The following is a 24,509-nucleotide window of genomic DNA, read 5'->3' as shown; positions in this document are numbered from 1 at the left end:
GGAGCTAAACATGGTCAGACTCCCAGCAAAGTGTTGCAGTCGTTCTTGTCCTTGTTGATGGTTTTTTTTTATTTATGGTTGTGTTGCTTCAGCTGGTGTAAATATTAATTTTGTTGTTATTGATGTTGTTTATGACTTGCAGCTCATCATTAACCTGATCCATGATCCATAAACAGTATACCTCTCATATCATTTTTCATGTTGTGGTGGAGTTTGACAGCCTCCTTCTCTTCCTCCTCTTTTTTTTTTTTTTTTTCACGTTTGGCTGCCGCATTCATAAAGCTGATTAGAACAGGTCTACTGATCTGATATTAGCTTTCCTCCTCGTGTAGATTCTCAGAAATGGAAATTATTATTCTGTCACTGCTTTGGTTGTAGTGAAAATATATACTTGGTTAGGAAAGACGGAGATCGATGAATGTGCTGAGAGATAAAATAGATGGAAAAAGTATTAACTTGTGTGCACAAAAAGTTTGTAGTTGTGTAGGAGAGATACAGCAGCATACTTGACCTGCATAACGGGCACAGATACAGCACATATTGATGGCCGAAGTGCAAAACCTCCAATCTGAAAAATGCACTTTTTTGAGAAAACTTGTTTTCTTGCAGAATGCTATTTGTTAAGGATACCCAATACATAATACACTATTTTTGGACTATATTACTATATTATGTGGTATTGTTTACGGTACGTTTGTATGGTTATTACAGTATTGTTAACACATGATATAGTAATATAGTCCAAAAACAGTGTATTATGTATTGAATATCCTTAACAAATAGCATTCTGCAAGAAAACAAGAAGTTTTTTTTTGTTTTCTCAAAAAAAGTGCATTTTTCAGATAGGAGGTTTTGCTTTTCGGCCATCGATATAGTAGAAATTATATGTAGAAATATAGATAGCTTCTTTAACATGTGTCCTTTGTTGGAAAATAGGAATCCTTGCTACTAATGAAAATAAAAAAACCTAAATTACTACTTGGCTTCATAACTTGCCATTGCTAATTTGTTGTTAAGATTTGTGTAGCTTGCAAAGCTCCAAAACAAATAAAGTGTCAATGGTGTATTTATTAAATTAACTACCTAGAAAACTAAGTTAACAAACATTATTACTGTAAAGAATCAGCTTTTAGGGTCTTGAAAACTGACCGGTGATCAGTACTCCTGCTCTCTGAAGCTTTATGAATACAGAACCTGTAGTTCTAACATGTCTGTTTGCCTCGGTTTCCCATGATGCACCCAGCAAGAACAGATACTCTGTGGCCTATGCTGCTCAGAAGTCCTGGCTGCTTAACGCTACAGTGGAGGACAACATCACTTTCGGCAGCCCTTTCAACAAACAGAGGTAACATCCCCCTACTGCATGCTATAACAACCAGATTCAGGTTTAATTTCTCTGCTTGTTTGGCATCTTTTGGTGTTTTTATCCTGTTGTAAGGTTGAAATAAGCAGGAATTCATTGACTTATATCATAAAATGACAATGTGCATGTAGTTTATAGTTGTTACTCGGCCTGCTGCTGAGATCTCAGGCTTTCAAAAACCAACTTTACGCCCATTAAATGTTCAAGAAACACTCATCTTCTATGCCAGTTAACAATCTCAACCTTAACCTCCAGTTACTGGATTGTAGGTGTGTAAATGTGTAGGATTTTGGCAGCAATGCAACAAGTATGAGCAAGATATTCAGATTTTTTTGGTGTTCATGTTGTGTTTTTCAGGTACAAGACAGTGATCGACACCTGCTCTCTGCAGCTGGATATTGACCTGCTGCCTTTCGGAGACCAAACCGAGATCGGAGAGAGAGTATGCACATGTTAAATTCATCACTAAATATATATTTTTATGATTATTTTATCATTGTAGCGCAGTCACAGAGAGTAAATTAATCACTAGCATCTTTCAAATCTACTCCGAAGAGAAGGAAGATTTGTGGTTTCTCCATGACCTTTTGTTACTTATTATTTTTAATCCTGATATATTTTTTCTGTTTCTCATCGTGTGTCGCTGTGGTTCAGGGCATCAACCTGAGTGGAGGTCAGAGACAGAGAATCTGTGTGGCCAGAGCTCTCTACCAGAACACCAACATTGTCTTCTTGGTGAGTTAAACTTCCGCAAAAAAAAAACAACACAGAAGATTTTAGCTGATTATCACCCAACAACAAATACTGCGTTTTCTTCTGTTATATCTGCCTTTCACAACATTGGAATGAAGGAATTATTATGTTATTAATTATGGGCAGAATATTTCTACCCCAGATTCCTTGGGTATAGCCATATTAGATTAATGACCACCCTTTCATTACTGGGTTAGCTGTATTTGACCCCTACATTTCTTTATGGATGACTGTATCAAACAGTGTTGTATAATTTGACGTATAGTACATGTCGGCCGTTTGGGATGAGGAGGTTTCCATTTCTTACTCGGTTCTCTCTCTCAGCTGTGTTGTCATGTGTTTATCTTTCCAAGCAGTTGCATAATTTCCTGTTGCCACCGCAGGCTTTAATTGACTGGCATTCTTTTAAGCACTCATCACACTTTGTAATGTCTAGAGTGGTAAAAGAAATGTGTCATTTGTAAGTCTGTAATGTATAATTAGGAGGGTCTGTTTTCTTAATATTATTTCTCTATGAAAGTGTAGCTGCTTGGGTTTTACATATCTGATCTCAGGATCGGGAATATACAATACGTCATACACGCTCATCATGAAATACTCAGAGGAATTATAAACAGAGCTCACTATAGCACACGCTTAAGTATATAGCACCCACCCAGCCAGCAAGATGGACGTTAATGGGGGGAAAATAGAGTTTTACAAACACAGTTGGATCAAGCAAAGAAAAACATTTAGCAGCAATCAAATTATCCCAGTGATAAGCTGATGGTAAGTGACAATGACTGTCTACAATATGATCGACGTCTCTGCACTTTTAAAGTTCACTTTCCGTGATGGAAACTTTTGATTTTCTAGAGAATTTTGTTCATGTTTTTTTTTTAGCAACATTTCCCAAAAAAGGTAAACTGTTATTTTCCAGCTGGATTGAAACTATATTTATCCCTGACTTCCTCTGGAAATTTGAAGAACAAATGTACTGAAGGATTTGCAGCTTGCAACTTGCAACAAATGCAAGTTCCCTCATCACATGACTGAGAACCTGTTCATCGAAATGTTAATCAGTAAAAATATGAGTGTCGACCCATATTTTTGCCTCACTGGACTCATGATTTCCATTATAATTGTCTTTATGCTTCTCCAGAAATTACATCAAAATTCCTGAATTTACTGTCAGTAATACACCTCACAAAACTTTATGATATTTCAATAATTCAATTACTAGTGGCAGTGCACAGGACTAGAACTGCAATGATTAGTCGATTAATCGATTAGTCAATCGACAGAAAATTAATCTGCAACTTCTTCTTTTTTTTAGATATATTTTTGGGCTTTTTTTTTTGCTTTTAATGGATAACTGATAGTAGATAATCAGACAGGAAACAAGGGAAGGGAAAAAGGCAAGAACCACTCAGCTACCAGGGCGCTCTGTAACTTTTTTGATCATCAATTAATGGTTTTACTCATTTTTTTTTAGATATATTTTTGGGCTTTTTTTTTTGCTTTTAATGGATAACTGATAGTAGATAATCAGACAGGAAACAAGGGAAGGGAAAAAGGCAAGAATCACTCAGCTACCAGGGTGCTCTGTAACTTTTTTGATCATCAATTAATGGTTTTACTAATTTTTTAAAGCAGAAATGCCAAAAATTTTGCTGTCTCTACTCCTTAGATGTGACAATGTATTGCTTTTGTTTGGTACATATGACAGTAAACTGAATATTTTGGGGTTATAGACTGTTGGTCTTATGAAACAAGACATCTGAAGACGTCACATTTGACATTTGGAAATTGTGACGTCATTTTTGTGATATTTTATAGACAAAACAAAATAAATTGCAGACTAATCGATAATGAAAATAAGGACAACAACAGCAACAAGAACCAGACAACAACAATATGTGGTATAATTTGGGAATTTCTGCCCAAAAATATGAAAATATGAACATCTTGTTCTCCTCTTTTGTGATTAGTTTTGTTGCAAGTTCAAAAACCTTTTAGTCCACTTATTTTGATTTTAACAGCTATTAACAAGTGTATCCAAAATGGGAAATTCAGATCTGTCCGCCACCTTTCCTCCTCTTTTATCCTTACTAGACGACTTTTTGTTTGCTTCATCTTCGTCTGTCTCTCGTGTCTCACAGGATGATCCATTCTCAGCGCTGGACATCCACCTCAGTGATCACCTGATGCAGGAAGGAATCCTCAAGTTCCTGCAGGATGATAAACGCACAGTGGTCCTCGTCACCCATAAACTGCAGTACCTTATACACGCAGACTGGGTAAGAACCCCAAAACTGATATAAAAACACCCATAATTATATACAGTACAACAGTTTACCATCTTTCTCTATAGTAACATATTACTTCAGCCAAATATAATCCCAATTCTGCTTGCTGCTGACCACAACAGTGTCCTTTTGAATTTAGAAATAATAGTTAAACATGAAATTTAAATTTAAGCAATCTAGAGTGATATTTATTATATACTTATGATAAATTTGCGTTAAAATGACATAGTCTCAAAAGAAAAGATATGATTCTGCCTTATTCCATGCCTTATGTGCATAAGGCCCGGTATTTGTATTTGTATCTGTAGTTGTTGAGGCAGCAAAATTATTTGTATTTGTATTTGAATGAAGGTGGAAAGAGGCTTAAAAATCCTGTTTTTGTTTTTATTAGGCTTTTAATTTTAGAAAACTAAAGTGTTACAATAAGTGTTTATGAAGCGTGTGTCAGAAGGCTCAGCTTTATCTCAGAGGAACACTCCCAACTCCAGGACTGATGTCCAAATTAGGAAATGTGCGTCATGTAGCAGGTGGGTGTGACTCCCCTCATTGAGACCTGCTGACAGACATACCAGCGGAGCAGGGAACAGAGACTGAGATAGTGATGAAACCGACCTGCACGCTGGTTATTTGACTTGTTTTTTTTTCCGAAAACAAATAATTTTTAAAATATTTGTATGAAACAAATATTCGTAAAAACCCCACTATTTGTGCTTTGCCGGGCACACTCCTACCATGCCTCACTTTGCTAAACTACTCTATAGCTAAAAAGTGATACCACATAAAATCTGTTTTTTGGCTTTAAAAACCAGTCCCAAAGTGTTCAAACTGTCAAAATGAAAATTTTAATGGTTTTCGCAGAAAAAAAGCATCAAGACTTTGAGATAAACTTCTCAAACCAGACTCAGAACTACTTGAAAGATAGATTTTAGTCGGGGATTCTAGCTATGTTATACATTACTGAATCGTATTTTCCTAGTTTAACATCCAGTTCCTGACTATTTATCACGTTCTGTTAATATTTTGCGTTCTTTTCTGTGTGTCTTGTCCAGATCATAGCGATGAAGGACGGCACTGTACTGAGGGAAGGAACTCTAAAGGACATTCAAACTCATGACGTTGAGCTGTACGATCACTGGAAGACCCTGATGAACAGACAGGACCAGGGGCTGGAGAAGGTAGCGTGACATGGTTTTAACCAAAGATGGTGACTTCCAACACCTGCAGACATACAACAGTACCTCGCCTGTACAGTGGAGGTTTTATTTAACCCTCCTGCCACTTGTAAACAGCCACAATTTGACACTAGCCAGATTAAAAAAACCCACTAAAGCATGCATTCAATCTAACCTGTGACTCTGCTAATGTAATGTTTTTGTAATTTCGTTGCGTCTCTGCATGTAGGACATACAGCAGGACAGTCAAACAACACTAGAGAGGAAGACACTGAGGAGAGCTTTCTACTCCAGAGAGGCCAAGAACCAGGTAGACGATGAGGACGAAGGTAATGGACTCACCACTTTTTCAAAGTCTGTCTCTAATTGTTAATGCGAGTGAGTGTTTATGATTGATAGTTATTCCATTTGGCAGTTCATAGAAAGATGGCACGTAGAAGGGTTTTAATGTTTTAGTATCGATTGCTTGAATCATATCCTTGTCAATCTGATTTCTACTTCATCAGAGGAAGAAGAGGAGGAAGAAGAGGATGACAACATGTCCACGACCACTAACAGGCGATCGAAGATCCCATGGAGGGTAATCCACACTTTCACTTAACAGTTGTGTTCAATTAGCGACAAGATTTACAGCAGCTACTTCGATTGTTGCCTTTTTCAACGGACTAATATGACTTTACATAACCAAAAGTAGCTCAAACTAATGATTAGGTCTCCAGCTAATGATTATTCTTATTGTAGATCCATCAATTTTCATTTAATCAGTTAATCATTTGATTATTAAATGTCAGAAATAATGAAAAAAGAGGCTAAAGTTATGTCTTACATTTGCTCATTTTATTCAAAAGACAGTAAGGAATTCAAATTAAAGTGATATAAATGGGAAAATGCAAGCAAATCTTCATATTTGAGAAGCACTAAATAGCAGATATTTGATTTTTTATTAAAATTGGTTCATCATTTGCTAATTTTATGTATAATTCATTAATCAACAAACAGTTTACTTCAGTATCCAGACTCGCTCTACCTTTGAGAGATATTTGTAGAACTAAAACTCAACCTTTCATCCATCCATCCAACTCCTCCTCCTCCTCCTCCTCTTCCTCCTCCTCAGGTTTGCTGGTGTTACATGTCCTCTGGTGGGTTCTTCATGGTTTTCCTGATGGTTTCCTCTAAACTCCTCAAACACTCTGTTATCGTTGCCATTGACTACTGGTTGGCTTCCTGGACCTCCTCCAAAAATCAGAGTACTGGAGCAGGAACAGACATGTCCAATGGAACAGACATGTCCAATGGAACCAGTCTGGCCAGCAACGCCACACTGCCCACCCCTGGTGCCTCGGAGAAGGAGGTACAGAACGACTTGGTTTTCTAATACATGATTTTAAAGGCTGATACTGATATTTGTGTATTTAAACTAAATGAAATTACTTTTAATTACTCTGGAGTTTGAAGGGTTAATTCAATAAAATGTCCATGATGGAAGGAATCAAACTTTAGCTGTTCTTTAAACATGTGGGAATAATCATAAAATTATATCCTGCATACTGGAAAATAAACATACAACATCATAGATACCATTAACTGAAATATCTACATTATTTTGATATAATCTAAGAAGCATCATGGGCTGTTTTGATGGAACATAAAAGGTTCCTGATGGGAAACAAGACAAAATATAAATAATATTAATAGGAGGAGGCATTAAAAATAACATGAGTGACAATTTCAACATGCTAAGAACATATTAAGTGGAAATCTACACTATAAAAGGATACCATCAAATTAATAAAAAACATAAATGATTATAGTATATAATAAAAATACATACATAATATATGAGGAAACATTTAAATGTATATAAAGACAAATATTTGATCAATAGAAATAATTGTATTTATACATTTCTGAAACATTGCACTTCGTCTGATCTGATTTTGTGTGTGTGTGTGTGTGTGTGTGTGTGTGTGTGTTTGACCCACAACAGGACTACTATCTGCCCGTGTTTATCGTCCTCTGTGCAGCTGGAATCACTTTATGCCTCCTCACTTCTCTCACTGTGGAGTTTCTGGGTCTTTCTGCAGCCACCAACCTGCATCACAACCTGCTCAACAAGATCATCCACGCTCCCATCAGGTAAACAAACACACACATCACGATACAAAGGTGTCTTTGAAACAAAAAAAACCTCAGAAAACCTTCTCAAATCTGACTTCGTAACTTGTTGCTTTTAATCGTTAATGCTGAATCTGCTTGCTGTCACTTTAATCAAGATTATTAGAGAGTAAATCTGTGTCTGTGACTTCAAGATAGTAAAGATTTGTAGACTTTGACACCAAGATGAATATAAGTTAGAACTGTAGTCTGCTCATTGGGCAGCTGTTTATCCTCCCTATTTTTAATAGTTATATTCATTTAGTTAGTTATTAATAGTATGTTAGGTGTGGTTCCTGCAGAATGGCGAGATATATTTTTAGAAGCTGTGGTGTTTGTGGTATTGACTTAAGTAGACTTTAAAAAAAAACACAGTCCTCCAGTCTCCAAGGAAAGACTTGTGCGATTGCATTTGACATGGCGTTGTCTGTTCTGTGTCAGTGCCTGCTGAGTGTGTTTTTTCTGCTGTAGTAAGTATCAACAGAGAGTTTTGTTTCCCTTCCTCTCTAAGTCAGATAGTGGTTATAAACCTTTGTTTAAAGGACCAGTGTGTAGGGTTTAGTGGCATCTAGCGGCGAGGTAGCAGATTGTAACCAACTGAATACCCCTTCCCTCATCCTCCACACGTTTAGGAGAACCGACGGTGAAACTCGTGAAAAATATGAAAGGCCCTCTCTAAAGCCAGTGTTTGGTTTGTCCATTCTGGGCTACTGTAGAAACATGGCGGTGCAACATGGCGGACTCCCTCCCTATGTAGATCATGGATGTATAAAGAGAATTGGATACAGCATCAGAGGGGGGGGCTCTGTTCCCATGAAAGTTGTCAAATTCTTCTGTATTGCTTCCATATCTGTGTGGCCCATAGAGCAAGCACACTAGTGACTTTCACCGGCCAAATCGGCTACTTCTGGTTTAGCCGTCCAGCTAATGCGAATGGGGATGAAACAATTCAATCGTGCGGCTCTTCTAGGCTTTTGAAATGTGATCGGACCGAATGGATCAACTTTCTGATAGTGAGACAAGTCATTCTGCGGGGGTTGTGATGCTCAAAAAAATGTATCCGCTGATTTACGAACACCTCTTTCACAATGTAAGTCTATGGGAAAAAGCCTTTCTGGGCCAGTGTGCATCACGTGATGTTGTAATTACACAGTTTGGCCACTGTGTCACATTTGCTTCTCTTTATACATCCATGGTGTAGATATAAAGGGCTCATTCTAAGCTAATGAAAACACAACAATTCTTATTTTCAGGTGATTATACGCTACTTAAAACATACTTTCTGCCAAGTCCGCTCTGCTAGATGCTACTAAATTCTACACACTGCACCTTTAAATGTCAGATAAATTAAGGGAAATTTATAATACCTTCTGCACATGAGACTATTCATGTCAGTGATCAGTGAAGTGGACAATCCATCCAAAATGTGTTTTATGTGCTTGCATTTTAGTGCAGAAAAGTGGTTCCTCACAACCTTTTATCACCTCTCTCCTCAGATTCTTTGACATCACTCCCCTGGGGCAGATCCTCAACAGATTCTCAGCTGATACCAACATCATTGACCAAGTAAGTGGACACACAGCAGATCTTCAGATGACTGACACTGTTTTAGCTGTATTTTAATACGTGTGAACTAAAGGCAGAAACTAGACATGAACCAATTACACCTCTGTCTCTTTTTCTCTCAGCACATCCCTCCTACACTGGAGTCTTTGACGAGATCCACGTTGCTTTGTTTGTCAGCGATCGGGGTCATATCCTCCATCACTCCAGCTTTTCTGATCTCCTTGGTTCCTCTGGCGGTGGCCTTCTACTTCATACAGAAGTACTTCCGGGTCGCCTCCAAGTGAGTTCAAAGTGTATTTGTTGTACATCAGGCTCATTATTATTTTATTTAAAAGAAGTCTGGGAAATTTGTGACAGCATCTTTTATTTTGCAACAGGAAACAGGCAATTGTGTTGTGTTTACATGTACTTGCTTTTGCATGTAGATGACAGAAACAAACTCACGTACGTATCGTGAATACACTTGTTCTCATCTTTCCCTCAGGGATCTTCAAGACCTCGATGACTCAACACAACTTCCTCTGCTCTGCCACTTCTCTGAGACTGCTGAAGGTCTCACCACCATCAGAGCATTCAGGTTCAACAAACATACACACTCACATGCATTTCCTCTTTGTCACTTTATTGATTGACATTGAACAATTTTCAGCAGTGTTTGTCAATCTCAAGCATCTGATGGAACAGATGCACTTTTAATTTGAATCAATACAGCTGTCTCCACTCCCCACATAAAGGCTTCAACTTAATTTCCTGTTTGCATGTACTTTAAATTTCAATCTGAAGCAGGCAGGGGTTTGATAGCATTTTCAAACCCAGTATTTAATTCACTTATGAAATCCGAATCCTTTCAAACTCACTCTCACACACTCTCAAACTTTTTAATGCATCCGATATGGAATTTATGTCTATTAGCAACAGCTGATCTTTAACTGAAAATAAATGTTGAAGGGGACATATCACGCTTTTTGTGATTTTTCTGTAATTTATACAGTGCTGCTTGAAAGTTTGTGAATTTTCCCTATTTCCGCATAAATATGACCTAAAACTTGATCACATTTCCTAAAACTAGATAAAGGAACATAATTAAACAAATGAGACAAAAACATTACACTTGTTTGTTTATTTATTGAGGAAAATTATCCAATTTTACATATTTGTGCGTGTTAAAAGTATGTGAACCTCCAGGATTATCAGTTCATTTAAAGGCGAAATTAGAGTCAGATGTTTCAATCAATGGGATGACAATCAAATGTGAGTCTGGGAGGCCCTGCCTTATATAAAGAGGAGAAATCTGGGTCTGCACTATCAAAGTCTGAGCAGGTTTGTGAAGTGTATCATGGCTTGAAGAAAGGAGATTTCTGAGAACCTTAGAGGAAGAGTTGTTGATACTCACCAGGCTGGAAAGGTTTACAAAACCACTTCTAAAGAGTTTGGACTTCACCAGTCGACTGTCAGGCAGATCGTGTACAAAAAGAAGTCATCCAACACTATTGTTACCCTCCCAAGGATTGGTCAAACAACAAAGATCACACCAAGAGCAGGCGTTTAATAGTCCGGGAGGCCATAAGGGACCCCAGGGTAACATCTAGGAAACTAAAGGCCTCTCTTGCAGTGGCTACAGTCAATGTTCATGAGTCCGCAATCAGAACATTAAACATCAATGGGGTGCACGGCAGAGTTGGAAGTCACTACTCTCCAAAAAGAACATGGCTGCCATCTACGGTTCGCTCAAGACCATGTGGATAAGCCAGAAGGTGATTGGAACAATGTTCTGTGGATGGATGAGACCAAAATCAAACTTTTAGGTTTGAATGAGAGGCATTATGTTTGATGATGTACAAACACTGCATTCTATCATAAGAACCTTATCCTATCTGTGAAACATAGTGGTGATAATATCATGGTTTGGACCTGCTTTGTTGCCTCTGGACCAGGACGGCTTGCAATCATACAAATTCTAAAGGAAAATGTCAAGGTATCCATTTGTGAACTGAAGCTCAACAGGAAGTGGGTCATGCAGTAAGACAACAACCCTAAACACATAAGTCGTTCTATCAAAGAATGGTTAGAGCAGAAGAACGTTAATATTTTGGAACGGCCGAGTCAAAGTCCTGACCTTAATCCTATAGAAATGCTGTGGAAGGACCTGAAGCAGGCAGTTCATGCAAAGAAACCCACCAACATCCCCAAATTGAGACTGTTCTGTAAGGACGAATAAAATTCCTCCAAGCCGATGTGCAGGGCTGATAAACAGTTTGTAAATGTTTGGTTGAAGTTACTACTGCAAAAGGGGGTTACACCAGTTACTGAAAGCAAGGGTTCACATACTTTTGCCTCAAACAAATATGTAAGATTGGATAATTTTCTACAATAAATAAATGAAAAAGTTTAATGTTTTTGTCTCATTTGTTTAATCGGGTTCCCTTTATCTAGTTTTAGGACTTGTGTAAATATCTGATCACGTTTTAGGTCATATTTATGAAGAAATAGAGAAAATTCTAAAGGGTTCACAAACTTCCAAACAGCACTCTCTACTGTTATGATTTTGGATGTCTGTGTTAAACATGGTCAAAGTCCCAAAACCTTAGGTGACTAAATGTAGAGTGCTCCCTGCAAGACAAAACCCAGGGCTTCAGCCTTCTCTTGCGCTTGCATATTTCGGATTGGATTTAGGTTCAAACATGTACGGATGTATTTGAGAAGTTTCCATTTTGAGTAAAGAATGAGAAAAAGAATAGACTATAGTTTTATAGTTTGTTTACGTAGCGTCCAGAGCCAGCGGAAGTCTGCCGAGGGGCAGCTTCCGGGAGCTAACCAATCAGAACAGAGTGGGCTCATCAGGAGGCGGGGCCTTAAAGAGACAGGAGCTAAAACAGCCTGTTAGAGTCAGAGGCTCAACTGAGGGGCTGCATTAAGGGCCAGTATAAGATGAATAAGGAGTTTTTTAAAACTGTAAATCATGCAAATATACTCCAGTAGAGCCCCAGAATAAAAATATAGGCCTGGAAATGTGCATGATACTTCCCCTTTAACTATGATGAAAATACAGCCACAATGAGTCCCAACAATTTGACAGTCTAAACAATTATTAAGTACACACATACTGTACACACACCTTATATGCATATGTTAAAAAGTTAGTAGCTGTTATAGGGATGCTACTGTAGCTTTATCACTGCCAATACTGTTGTCGTAATATTTGTTGTTATAGTGCCAGGAGCTGTAGTAGTGTTAGTAGTTTATAGCGATAAAAGTAGAAGCACTAGTTCTTGTTGTAGTTACTGTCGCATTGCTAGAAGCAGCAGCAGTATCCTCTTGTATTTCTGTCTTCACTCTCTTTCCCATCGTCGGTATAATCCAACATTAAACAGCTCTCACGCTTCTTTCTCCTGTCTCCCCTGAGGACTTCCTCTAATCACACACACACACACACACACACACACACACACACACACACACACAAATATACAAACACTAAGAGATTCACACACACACATGCAAGCACACATCGCATGCACGCACTCACACACACACACACACACACACACACACACACACACAGAAACAATGAATCTGATGTTGAGACAGATTCTTGGCAATCATGGGACAGTTCCCGTTACCATTATTCACTGGTCTCCCTCCAAACCGAGTCTCTGGTTTAGATGGCAGTGATTCACTACTGAACTCAGATGATGATAAGGATTTGAGACTGAACAGAACAACTTTATTCTTTTGATTAATTAATTGTTCTTAGACATTTCAACTCTGTGGATCTATTTTTATTTGCTGTGTCCTTTTATTGACATTTATAATTATTGTTTATACAATGAAGAACTAATAACTCAATTTCAGGCAATACATTCATTATTCATGTATTTATTGCGAGACAGATTTCTGCCCTATTGACACACAGAGAGGATGTTGTCATTACAGGGAGAAAGAATGTACTACGTACCTAATGTAAGTTTAAATGTTGGTTTCAGACACGAGGCTCGTTTCAAACAGCGCATGCTGGAGTTGACAGACACCAATAACACAGCCTACTTGTTTCTGTCTGCCGCCAACCGTTGGCTGGAGGTCCGAACGGTGAGCAACAACTGCATGAATAGTCTCTGACAGTACAGTGAGTCATTACATACCTTAGTCTGGACTGACAAGTATATCATTGTGTCGTCTGCATATGCAGAATTTCTCCAAAATCTGCATCAAAACAAAGTTAGTGGACAAAGATGTATTCAATCAATGGGAATTTTATTTAATTGTAGTAATCTAATGCACACTTAAAGATCATTTTTGCTTTCATATTACATTGTAAAGACCTTGCAGCTCTCTTTGTTTTCACGGACCTGTGAAATATTATCTACAACAAATTTCCCAACACACTTTTAAATATAAAAGTGGAATTTTTTGTGTAATTCTTGTCTTCCTCTCTGTGCAGGACTACCTTGGAGCAGTGATAGTGCTGACAGCAGCAGTAACCTTAATATGGACCTCAAGTTCTTATCTGTCCACTGAAGGTCTGGTGGGCCTCGGACTCACCTACGCCCTCACTGTGAGTCCTCTCTTTTAGGTGTTACTGGTCTCACGTTCTATCACACAGTTCCACTTTCTGCATCTTATTGCATTATATCCCACTAGTTGTACCTTTCCTTTCCTTTTATTCTTTGCAGCACAGTTGTCTTACTGTTCATTTCTTGTGCTTTTAACAGACCAGTGTGTAAGATTTAGGGGGCTCTATTGGCAGATATGGAATATAATATAATAAGTATGTTTTCATTAGTGTATAATAACCTGAAAATAAGAATACTTGTGTTTTCGTTACCTTAGAATGAGCCCTTTATATCTACAGAGGGGGCGGGTCCTCTTCCATGGAGGCCACCATGTTTCTACAGTAGCCCAGAACAGACAAACCAAACAACCAACCAACCAAAAATGTTTTTTGTGAGTTTCACGGCCACCGTAGGTTTTCCCACACGGTTGGAAGGGGAGGGGTATTCAGTTGGTTGCAATCTGCAACCTCCCAGCTGAATGCCACTAAATCCTACACACTGGTCCTTTAAAGGACGTTTTAGATTATACGTAGAATCAAGTCAAATTTGAACAACTAATTTTATTAGACATGGTATTTCACTCATAATAAAAATTCAGTGTGAACACTGAGGGCAGAAGTATTGCTTAAAACGCCATAATATAACTTAACACCTTTGCAGATTTACTATAAAACACTAAGGTTCGGATGTCTGCTGTAGAACAACGTAAACACTCATAAACTCTTGAATGCATTACAGTAGTTGTTATGTATGGTAATGTGACAGTGTAGCCTAGTGGTCAGAGAGGCTGTCGTGTAAACAAATGTTTACAAGGTTTGGTCCCAACAACAACAACCATTATGTATCTGTGGCTACTGCTGCAGATTTTTTTGGGGGGGGGTATGCACCATTAAAGCACAATTGTAACTGCAAAAGAAGGCCCTTAATTATGAGAGAAGATGCTGTCAAAATGTACTTTTAAGATCTTTAATATTTCAGTTCATACTAGTGCGTACATGGTGCATACATAAATACATTTATGTTTAAACCACAAACGGACACATTTCAGCATGTGACCTACATACGATTCATCAAACAGTATATACAAGGTACAGTTAAATAAGAAAAAAAGTCTATTAGATACAGTAGTCAATGCATCAAAGGTAGAAAGTTTGACCCCAGATCTCCTGGTGGATGATTGTAGATAAAAACCTTATCTTACTATTGACAGCATGATCCAGTCTCTTTGTATGTCTCTGTGTAGGTCACCAACTACCTGAACTGGGTTGTGAGGAACTTGGCAGACCTGGAGGTTCAGATGGCAGCTGTGAAGAAGGTCAACAGCTTCCTCGGCACAGAGTCAGAGAATTACGAGGGATCTATGGGTAACTGAGCTCTTGTTGTCTAGTCTCCTATAAATTATGTTCACATAAATCCTGATTTCTCAAGCAAAGCTCAGACTTTTGCAGAACCTGTAAGTTGTAAAGCTCACAGTGTTTAAACATATTCAAAATTAACCTGATAAACCCAAGAGGAACCATATCTCTGGAGCTTATTTATTCACTTGTCAGATTTGATATCTCAGCCGGCAAAACTGGTCCAGAACACTGGGAATTATCTCACTGCTCCGTTCCAGCATTTCTAAATCTCTGTGAAACATTGTTCTGAAAAAAACATTTTCTAATACACTTTATAAAATTGTATTGGCCTTCCACAAGCAACAACAAAAATAATAAACTAGATTTAAAGTCTCCAGCCATGCTAGCAGCACTTCTAACATGCGGATGTAGAGTTAATGTCAGAGATGTTAATGTCATTAGTTTTGCTGGTATTTGGTCACGAGTCAAAGTATTGGACAAACTGAAAATTTTACCTGATGATAAAGCTAAAAGAAAACTCTGAGTATCACCAAATTTTATTACAATTCATCCTCTAGGAAACATGGATGTCTGTACCAAAGATTATGCCAATCCATCCAATAGTTGTCGAGACAGTTCACTAAAAACCAAAAATGTCAACCTCATGGTGGCGCTTCAGGAAAAGTAAGAGGATCACTTCAGTCATTAAGATTGATCTTCTGGGGACCATGAATGTCTGTACAAAATTGAAACTTCATTGACCTGTGCAGAGCGCCATCCAACCGAGTTCACGGAGCCCCGTTCTGTCCAGTGCGAGCGATGGCCATGGATCTGTTCCCTCAGACCATGCATGTCGAGATGCTCCTGCTGCTGGAAAGAGTGGACTACAACTCCCAGCAGCAGCAGAGCAGCAGCAATAAGGAAGAGACAGGATCTTGTATCCTGTATAGTTTGATAGGGCTTTGATGCCCAGTGGAGCTTTCAGTCTGGACCAAAGTGGTGAACCAACCGACTGGCCGACAGACAATGCCAACCCTACAACTGCTAGCGTGGCTAAAAACTTAAATATCTTCAGTTTAATAAGGAAAAAATCAATCAGAAGTGATTAACAATATTTATTGAGGATAGCAACCAAAGTCCATCGATGTGAAGCATCTTCAGAAAGCGTAGGCCCTTTATGAAGATAAGAAATAGGACAGGAGGTTGATGGTGGTGATGCGGAGTGGCAGACTTGCAATGGCATTTAGGGATTGATTGGCTCAAGGAACGTGGACAGAAATATAAGTGGTCAGTGTGGGAAAGCGGAAGTAAAGGAAAAAATAGCAGATATAGAGGAATAACGCAGAACGTCAGGGAAGAGATCTTCCTTATTGAACTTTCGCTGTAGCTTCATTATAAGAGGGTGTAGTAAGCAAATAAACCCAGTCATGTTGTGGAACAACTAGACATGAAATTCCACAAACCGTACACACATCAGATCTCAATATACAATTTGTCTGCCAAGCACAAAGAGATGAAGATGTGTCGATGGTTCCTGATTCATCGAGTGGAACAGAGTGACCTGATCTGATGATAAACCTGCTCTTGTTGTGGTACTGCACAGTATGCGTGTGATGTGAATGGGTTCATGCACGTCTGTGTGTGTTTGTGAATAACTTTTGTAACAGTTTTATCTTTCACTTTGAGTCCAGAAGCTGTGTTTTCAGTTTATGGGATGTATTGTTGCTATGGTGAAATACAAATGCTGCTGGAATCCTTTCCTGGCAGGACGGATAACAAAAACTTTTCATTACTTAACTACTACTTAATGAGGTTAGTGCTATTGAGATCACACATATCTTATTAAAAGGAGGGCAGGCCAGAAAAGCAGCATCAAGAAATACAAAAATGCATGAAATCGGTACAACTGGAAAGTGCAAAGTTCCTTTTTTCCTAATATTTAACCTAACAAACCCAAACCAATTCACATTTCATGAACAAAAAAGGAAAAACTCTTTAGTGAATCTGCCAAAGGACCGTTCACCAAGATAGAGCAGCTATTTTTGGAAACATAACAAAAACAATTCCTGAGCTTGAAGGATGACTAGAAAGAAACAAAGACATTGGAGGAATGAAAAGAAAGAGACAAAGAAAAGAAAAGGATAGCTGTTTTTTTTTCCAGATTCTATTAAAAGAGGGAGGAAACAGAGGAAAGAATAGGCTCTCTATCTCTTCGTCTCTCATTTAAAGGGTCGTTTATCTCATTGACTTTTCATTTCAACCTGGTGTTTTACATTAAATAGCCCATGAAACCATAAAACAATCTCAAAACCACAAACCGCTGAGTGACACAGAACAGAAAGATTCCTCCTCTCTGACATCATGGAAGCTTCCACTAAATTGATAGAAGTATAAAATCTAGGGAGGAACAAAGTAAATTCAGCAGAACCTTGAAAGTGATTTATGTTGTATTTAGGAATGTGATTTATATTTATAGGCAGCCTTGAAACACGGTTGACTAATGTGCTCTGTGGCTCTGGAGGAGTTTTGTCAAATCTGATAAAAATTAATCAAGGTACATCATTTAAATATGTTGGCACAGACTTGGAGACTACAGATTTATAGCAGAGAGCTTATAATATAAGGGTGGCGATGGCATTCAGAGTCTAACAAAATATGCTACTGGGTGCCATTATGGGAAGTGTAGGATGCAGCGTGACCTATACTAGGCAAAATAATAGTAATAATAAGCTTTAATTACTTAGAACTTTGCAAAAACACTGTTATAAATGCTTTACAATATGTCAAATTGAAGAAAAAAACATTATATATCATTAAAAGGACATTTTAAAAAGGACATTTTTTTGAAAAGTGATATAAAAGAATTTACTGCAAGTCATTCTAAAGTCTACGAGTCCTTGTAAAAGCAGTTATTGTAACGTTTATGGTCATCAAATGTTAATTATGATACAAGCTGTTGGTTATTCATATGCTAAAGTGCGGAGACGTTATAAGTTTAAATGGCACAGTTTTGAGTCCTGAAACTAAAACTGTATGTGGGAAATGTGAGCAGCACTTTAACAGGGAAACTGTACCACTAACTGTATATCTGCAGTGTTATGACATGGTCCATATGGTCTCTATGCTCCTGTTTACACCATCCAGGACTATAACATACACAACTGGCAAGTAGTCACTGCTCTGTGTTTTGTTTCAGTGGATTTTTAACCACAGACGGTATTTTTCCAGTGTCTTATGGAGAAAGCGAGCGGGAAAAGTCAGATGTCAATGTAGAAATGAACCCGGGCTGTGTTTCTCTCCCTCCAGATGCCTCTCAGGTGCCTGAGAACTGGCCCCAAGACGGTGAGATAAAGATCCAAGACCTGTGTGTGCGCTACGACCCCATGCTCAAACCGGTGCTCAAGCACGTCAACGCATACATCAAACCAGGCCAGAAGGTAATTAACGCGAAGCTGTGAAGAGAGTGGAGCTGAGATGCAGTAGTGTGTGTGTGGCAGAGTGGTAGAGTTAGACAGATGTAAGCTTTAAAAGCCAGATTAAGGCTGCAACTAACAATTATTTTCATTATGGATATTTTCTCAATTGATGGATTAGCATTTTGGACTATAAAATGTCTGAAAATGGTGAAAAATGATGATCACTGTTTCCCAAAACCTAAGATAACGTCCTCAAATGTGTTATTTTGTTCCAACCAACAGTCTACAACCCAAAGATATTCAGTTTACTGTCATATAAGACTAAATAAACCAAAAAATATTCACATATGAGAGGCTCGAATGACTGCTTATGGCAAGGTTTGCTTCAAAAGTGGCTCAAAATGATAGTCGACAATTAATATTCTATTGTTTGACTAAACAGCTGTAATGTTGAACATCAATTGATCTGATCTGATAGTACAACAACTACATTGTCTAATACTTTTACTACTATTATTGCTATTATCACTACTATTACACACTAAAACATACTTGTTTGGTAACCAAAGTACTCATACAAATGTTTCAGAGCCTTTTTAGTAAAAGAATTACGCCAACTGTGCCAAATATACGTAACAAACTTGCCTTATTACATATTATTCCCTGCATGAATGCTTCTGTAGATGGCAGGTAATTCACATACTGTTGCAGGGAAAGACGGACCTCACATCACACTGCACTGATAACGTAGTGACGTGTGTCTATAGGCAGAGGGAAAAAGTTCTTAGGAGATCCAGGAGAGAAGATGAACTTGAAGAATCAATAGTGGGAAGATGAGAGGAGGAAGATGCTAATTTAATATAAAACTTTTAAAGCTGCACCAGGCATCTTTGCACTTTGAAAAAGACTTTTCAAAAAGTTTCTGCTGTGTTGGAAGCAGCATGTCGTCTTTTTACACGAGTATCAAAGTGCTTTAATGATATTAAGAAAAACAGGATCAATCAATATGTAACAAATAGAAGATATAAGTTATGAAGACAGTGGAGAGTAACACTGTCAATGACAGTATGTGGTGCAGAGAGGATCCAGAGGTCCATAAATAAGATTAATTTCCACAGAGGGATGAGCAGTAATTATGGAGATGTGGAGTTATATATTACCGCACCCTCAATTTGGGATTTTTTTGATGACATTTTTGAATATTAATGACTTTTTACATACAAATCCCTCCCACTGTAGCTATAAAATAATACTTAATAATTATGTTCTTTTAATAAAATAATATTAATAATAGATAGAATAATAATATAATTTACAATGAAACAATAAAACATAAATAAATAAAATAGAATAAAATTCAATTAAAACAACAGGATAAGACCAGATAAAACAACCTTAATAGTGACGCAATGGTAAAAAGATGTGTCTTAACACATTTTTATATAGTGTTGATGATTAAGATGATTGATGATAAGGTTCTGTAGTCCTTAACTGGGAATATATATACTGGACCCACAGGTAAAGTGGCTTCCCTGTTCTTCTGATAAAACAATGAAAGCAGAAGGGACTGAGGATGAGGAGGGAGGGACTATGATGAGGATACGGCTGTTGACTGTATATTAAAAATCATAAATAAAGTGTTTAGAATAAAGAAAGAAAGAATTATTAAAGCCTTATTTACCTAAAAGTATTTACCTTCCTATCGTGTCTATACAATTTCAGCTGAGGGAGGGTCTTTATGATATGCAGGTTAAAAAATAACACTTTCTAGATACAATGAAGGGCATTTTTAACTCTTTTATGTCAAATTCTTGAAATTATATCTTCACTACTTTGCCTCAAAAGCTGTGGACGGGCAGCATGTGAACATAAAACGTATCCGAACACAAATATGATTGTGGCGTTTGCGTTGATTGCAGCAACTCCTACATTTAACGTTACTAAAAAAACAAATGATTATTAAGCCGTTCATTCATGCATATATGTGGTTTTTTGGCCCACAGGGGTCTTGAATAATAGTTTATGATGTACAGTAGCTCAATAGTGGGGCAGCCATCTGCCTCGACTTGCTGAGTTTGAGCTTGAAAATGAGCTTCCATTTCCCTTGTTATGAGTTTTTTTCCGAGGTAATATCGTTCATAATAAGAGGTGCAGGCTGGAATGTCAAAGGGAAATGTGAATTTTGTTTAAATGTGGACTTTTCCTTTGAAGTCGCAGCCACATGCCTCCATGAAACTGCGTCTGACACTTAGTGGTCAAACTCCGTCCACACACGTCATGTACCTGCCACTCTGTTATCACGCTGGTGACTGATGTCTCACCGCGGTGTTACAGTGAAGCTTATTGACTCGTCTCTCTCTTCTCTTCTCTTAGGTGGGAATCTGTGGTCGCACAGGCAGCGGGAAGTCTTCGCTGTCTTTGGCCTTCTTCAACATGGTGGATATTTTTGAAGGTGGGTCTGTCTCCTGTCATACCTCAAACAGAGAGGGAGAGCTCACGTTGTATTTTCCGACTCTTTCATCTTTGTTTTAGCTTTGGTGTTTTATCCCTGTCGACTCACAGTCGAGCTCATCTTTCTTTTTTTCTTGCTGTCTTTCACTGGTCCAGTATCTTTATATCTCATTAAAGGGAGCAATTCTTAAGATAACCTCTCGTCCGTTTTGGGAATGTCGCCCAAGGAATTCCCTCAGGGTTGTTTCCTCAAGTACCTCTCGAGTTCTGCTTCACCCAAAAAATAATAAAAGTCTGTCGTCTGTTTTGTCTTTCAACTGTCATGAACTTCCTCGGCCATTTCCTTTGATCGACTGACCAGACAGAGAAGATGTACTTCAAAGCATCTCGGTCTGAGGTCACAGAGAAACCACTCAAATCAGATCCAATTCTGGCTGTTTCTGGTATTAAAGCGTCTAATGTTGAGTTAATATAATCTGGTTTCTTTTGTATTATTGTTAAGACGTAGACTGATTCTATTAAACTGGAAGCAGAAGAACTCACCAACCCGATTACAGTAGCTCTGTTAATGATGTGATTCAACACAACTATGAGGGAGCATGAAAAAGTTTTAATTGATTTGGTAACTTTTTATAGACTATTTCAATAAGATAATCTTACAATTTGTTGTTGATAAAACAGATGTCCTATGGCATCCCTTTCTTCCTTTTAACTGTCTGTCAAAAGTATGTTTAAATACTCCTTTATGTAATTGCATTTGTACTTTTTGTAATACATAATGTACCAAAAACTTTTTATTGTTAGACCGAAGTGTACTTACACCTTTTAAAATTGTTTAATAGATCATATGTGATAGATGTAAAAACCTGTGATAGTAATAGTAATAGTAATACAGAGCAATTGTTTGTTACTACTTAGTTTTCGAAATTTGGATTTTTCAGTAATATTCAGCTATTATTAGGGATTTTTATTCTAATATACATCTGGCACCACACTGATAGTGAGTAATTCAGCTGTTTGTCTTTAATTTATGTATTAACAATTTATTGTTAGAGGCACCAGATTAGAGAGATGTTGTGGCACAAAACTCAGGAAGGAAGTTAAGAAGTTGGACTTACATACATGATGCCACAAAGCCAGCTGAGATTCAAACTGGGTTTTAACGATCCAGTTTATTCCACATCTTGGTCTTTATTGCCCCAACTTAAGAGACCTGACAATTATAGGAGCCAGTTAGGTTCATAACTGTACAGAAGGGTAATATCTAACATCTAACAGGGCTGGATTTTCTCATTTTGTGTATTCTAGTTCACTTCCCTCTTCTGCTGGTTACTTTTATCTTTCTTCTGAGCCTGCCAAAGTCCAGTACGACTCCCCAGATACCCTCGTGCAGGTCTAGTTTTTCTTTTAACATAAAATAAAGAGCTGCTTTAAAAAGCATACAGTAATTTGGGGTCATCATCGTGTACAATGGTCTAAGATGTATACCAGTAACTACAATCACCCTGCAGTGCCTTGAAACACTAAATGTTTGTTGGACATACAGCAGATGGAAAAAATTTCCAACATGTTTGGCTTCATCAGGGAGTTGGGCAGGAGTTCAGAAATCAGCAGGTTTCCTATGAAATCTGGTCTTCGGTTTAGAAACACAAGAACTAACAGACAGAATTATTTATAGTAATTATACTAAGGTATCATGATGGACCTATCAGTGTGTATTCCTGCTACATGTCGCCCTTTTAACTCAGAACCTAATCACCCTTTCGGTTTATAGTTCCTTTCTAAAATCTCAAGTGGTAATCATAAACCTTTACAGCTTGCAAACCAAACTGTGTAAATACAGTCTCCTTTAGTTCCTCTTCCTCACTGAAGCACATTATTAATGCGGCCCATTCATCTGTTCGACCCACAAACTGTTTAGTTTCTCACCTACACGTTAAGAAGCATTAGACTGAAGTGTTTATTCTCATCCAGCTACTTTCTGTGAATTATCTTGAAGTGGAGCCATTAGTGGCTTTAAGTTGCTACAACTTGCTCCAACCTGGCTGTGCTCTTTTAAAAAAAAATTCCACTGTTTTCTCCAAATAACTCTTAATAACCAACCTTTCAAATGATCCACACTCACAAAACTCGTCCAAAGACTTGAAATACTTGTGATATTGATTGAAGGCAACACAAACCATCTCGCAGCTGCAAACCCTCAATGTTGAGGTGATCAAAAGATCAGAACAGTTAGTCAGAGCTTGTTAGTCAGCCAATCCAAAGGTTCACAAGATACATCTGAGAGGTCACAAAAGAGGAATTAAGAACAAAAGCATAATTAAGGCTTTTTCTAAAAGAATCACAAAAGTGGAAACCACTGCTTTACAACATTAGACTTGGGCCAAGTTTCCCACAAAGCATCTTAAAGATTAGATGATCAGAAGGTTTACGTCCTCAGGAGGAACACGTCGGGGCTGACACATTGTTGGTTTTGGTGCTTTTAAAACCAGCTTGATCCTGTAAAGGGTCAGAAGCCCAAAAAGGTTGGAAACCACTGCTTTACAACATCAGACCAGGTCATCCTAAATGTAGAGACAAACTAGAAACAATCTGCTCTAAAGTTTAGCCGTTGACGTAAATTACATTTTAACTCAACTGCAGACAAACGTGTGAACGCAAACCTTTCAAATGATCCACACTCACAAAACTCGTCCAAAGACTTTAAATGCTTTTGATATTGATTGAAGACAACACAAACCATCTCGCAGCTGCAAACCCTCAATGTTGAGGTGATCAAAAGATCAGAACAGTAAAAACAGTAATTCGGAGCTTGTTAGTCAGCCAATCCAAAGGTTCACAAGATACATCTGAGAGGTCACAAAGGAGGAATTAAGAACAAAAGCATAATTAAGGCTTTTTCTAATTGGGTTTTTTTTTTCTAAATTTAACAATTTGAGAAGCGGACGTCACTCTTTGGTTGAAATGCTTGTGCCGAGTCACCCAAAGGTCACACGAAGAAGAAGAAAAGAATCACAAAAGTGGAAAACCACTGCTTTACAACATCAGACATGGGCCAAGTTTCCCACAAAGTATCTTAAAGATTAGATGATCAGAAGGTTTACGTCTTCAAGAGGAACACGTCGGGGCTGACACATTGTTGGTTTTGGTTCTTTTAAAACCAGCTTGATCCTGTAAAGGGTCAGAAGCCCAAAAAAGGTTGGAAACCACTGCTTTACAACATCAGACCAGGTCATCCTAAATGTAGAGACAAACTAGAAACAATCTGCTCTAAAGTTTAGCCGTTGACGTAAATTACATTTTAACTCAATTGTAGACAAACGTGTGATACTGCATGAACACAAACACAGTCCACTCTGAAAAGGTTTTCATTGCATAGACATAAGATAATTCTGACATCTTAGATTATAAATAGGTTGTAAGTAAACTATAAGTACCAGGAATATCCACCTCTTAAAG

The 24,509-nt window shown here is 37.9% G+C and overlaps 1 protein-coding gene across 6 annotated transcripts in view; it reads left to right on the top strand.

The window, feature by feature from the left end:
- The window catches only part of abcc9 (ATP-binding cassette, sub-family C (CFTR/MRP), member 9), an 80,522-nt gene that overhangs the window by 44,532 nt on the left and 11,481 nt on the right, over nucleotides 1–24,509 (top strand). For all 6 annotated transcript variants that reach the window (XR_010925824.1, XR_010925825.1, XR_010925823.1 and 3 more), the window contains 17 exons: nucleotides 1,244–1,345; nucleotides 1,721–1,805; nucleotides 2,018–2,098; nucleotides 4,258–4,395; nucleotides 5,454–5,579; nucleotides 5,806–5,905; nucleotides 6,083–6,156; nucleotides 6,691–6,927; nucleotides 7,564–7,712; nucleotides 9,227–9,296; nucleotides 9,419–9,576; nucleotides 9,781–9,873; nucleotides 13,280–13,382; nucleotides 13,735–13,848; nucleotides 15,090–15,210; nucleotides 18,490–18,620; nucleotides 20,973–21,051. Coding sequence is in view for 3 of the 6 variants with exons in the window: in XM_067582361.1 (XP_067438462.1) it covers nucleotides 1,244–1,345; nucleotides 1,721–1,805; nucleotides 2,018–2,098; nucleotides 4,258–4,395; nucleotides 5,454–5,579; nucleotides 5,806–5,905; nucleotides 6,083–6,156; nucleotides 6,691–6,927; nucleotides 7,564–7,712; nucleotides 9,227–9,296; nucleotides 9,419–9,576; nucleotides 9,781–9,873; nucleotides 13,280–13,382; nucleotides 13,735–13,848; nucleotides 15,090–15,210; nucleotides 18,490–18,620; nucleotides 20,973–21,051 (1,961 nt within the window). In the remaining 3 variants the exon portion in view is untranslated. The remainder of the gene's footprint in view (nucleotides 1–1,243; nucleotides 1,346–1,720; nucleotides 1,806–2,017; nucleotides 2,099–4,257; nucleotides 4,396–5,453; nucleotides 5,580–5,805; nucleotides 5,906–6,082; nucleotides 6,157–6,690; nucleotides 6,928–7,563; nucleotides 7,713–9,226; nucleotides 9,297–9,418; nucleotides 9,577–9,780; nucleotides 9,874–13,279; nucleotides 13,383–13,734; nucleotides 13,849–15,089; nucleotides 15,211–18,489; nucleotides 18,621–20,972; nucleotides 21,052–24,509) is intronic.

Source organism: Thunnus thynnus, chromosome 23, assembly GCF_963924715.1.
Source record: "Thunnus thynnus chromosome 23, fThuThy2.1, whole genome shotgun sequence".
NCBI lineage: Eukaryota > Metazoa > Chordata > Actinopteri > Scombriformes > Scombridae > Thunnus > Thunnus thynnus.
Note: the sequence above shows the minus strand (reverse complement) of the source record. Positions and strands in the feature narration are given on the sequence as shown.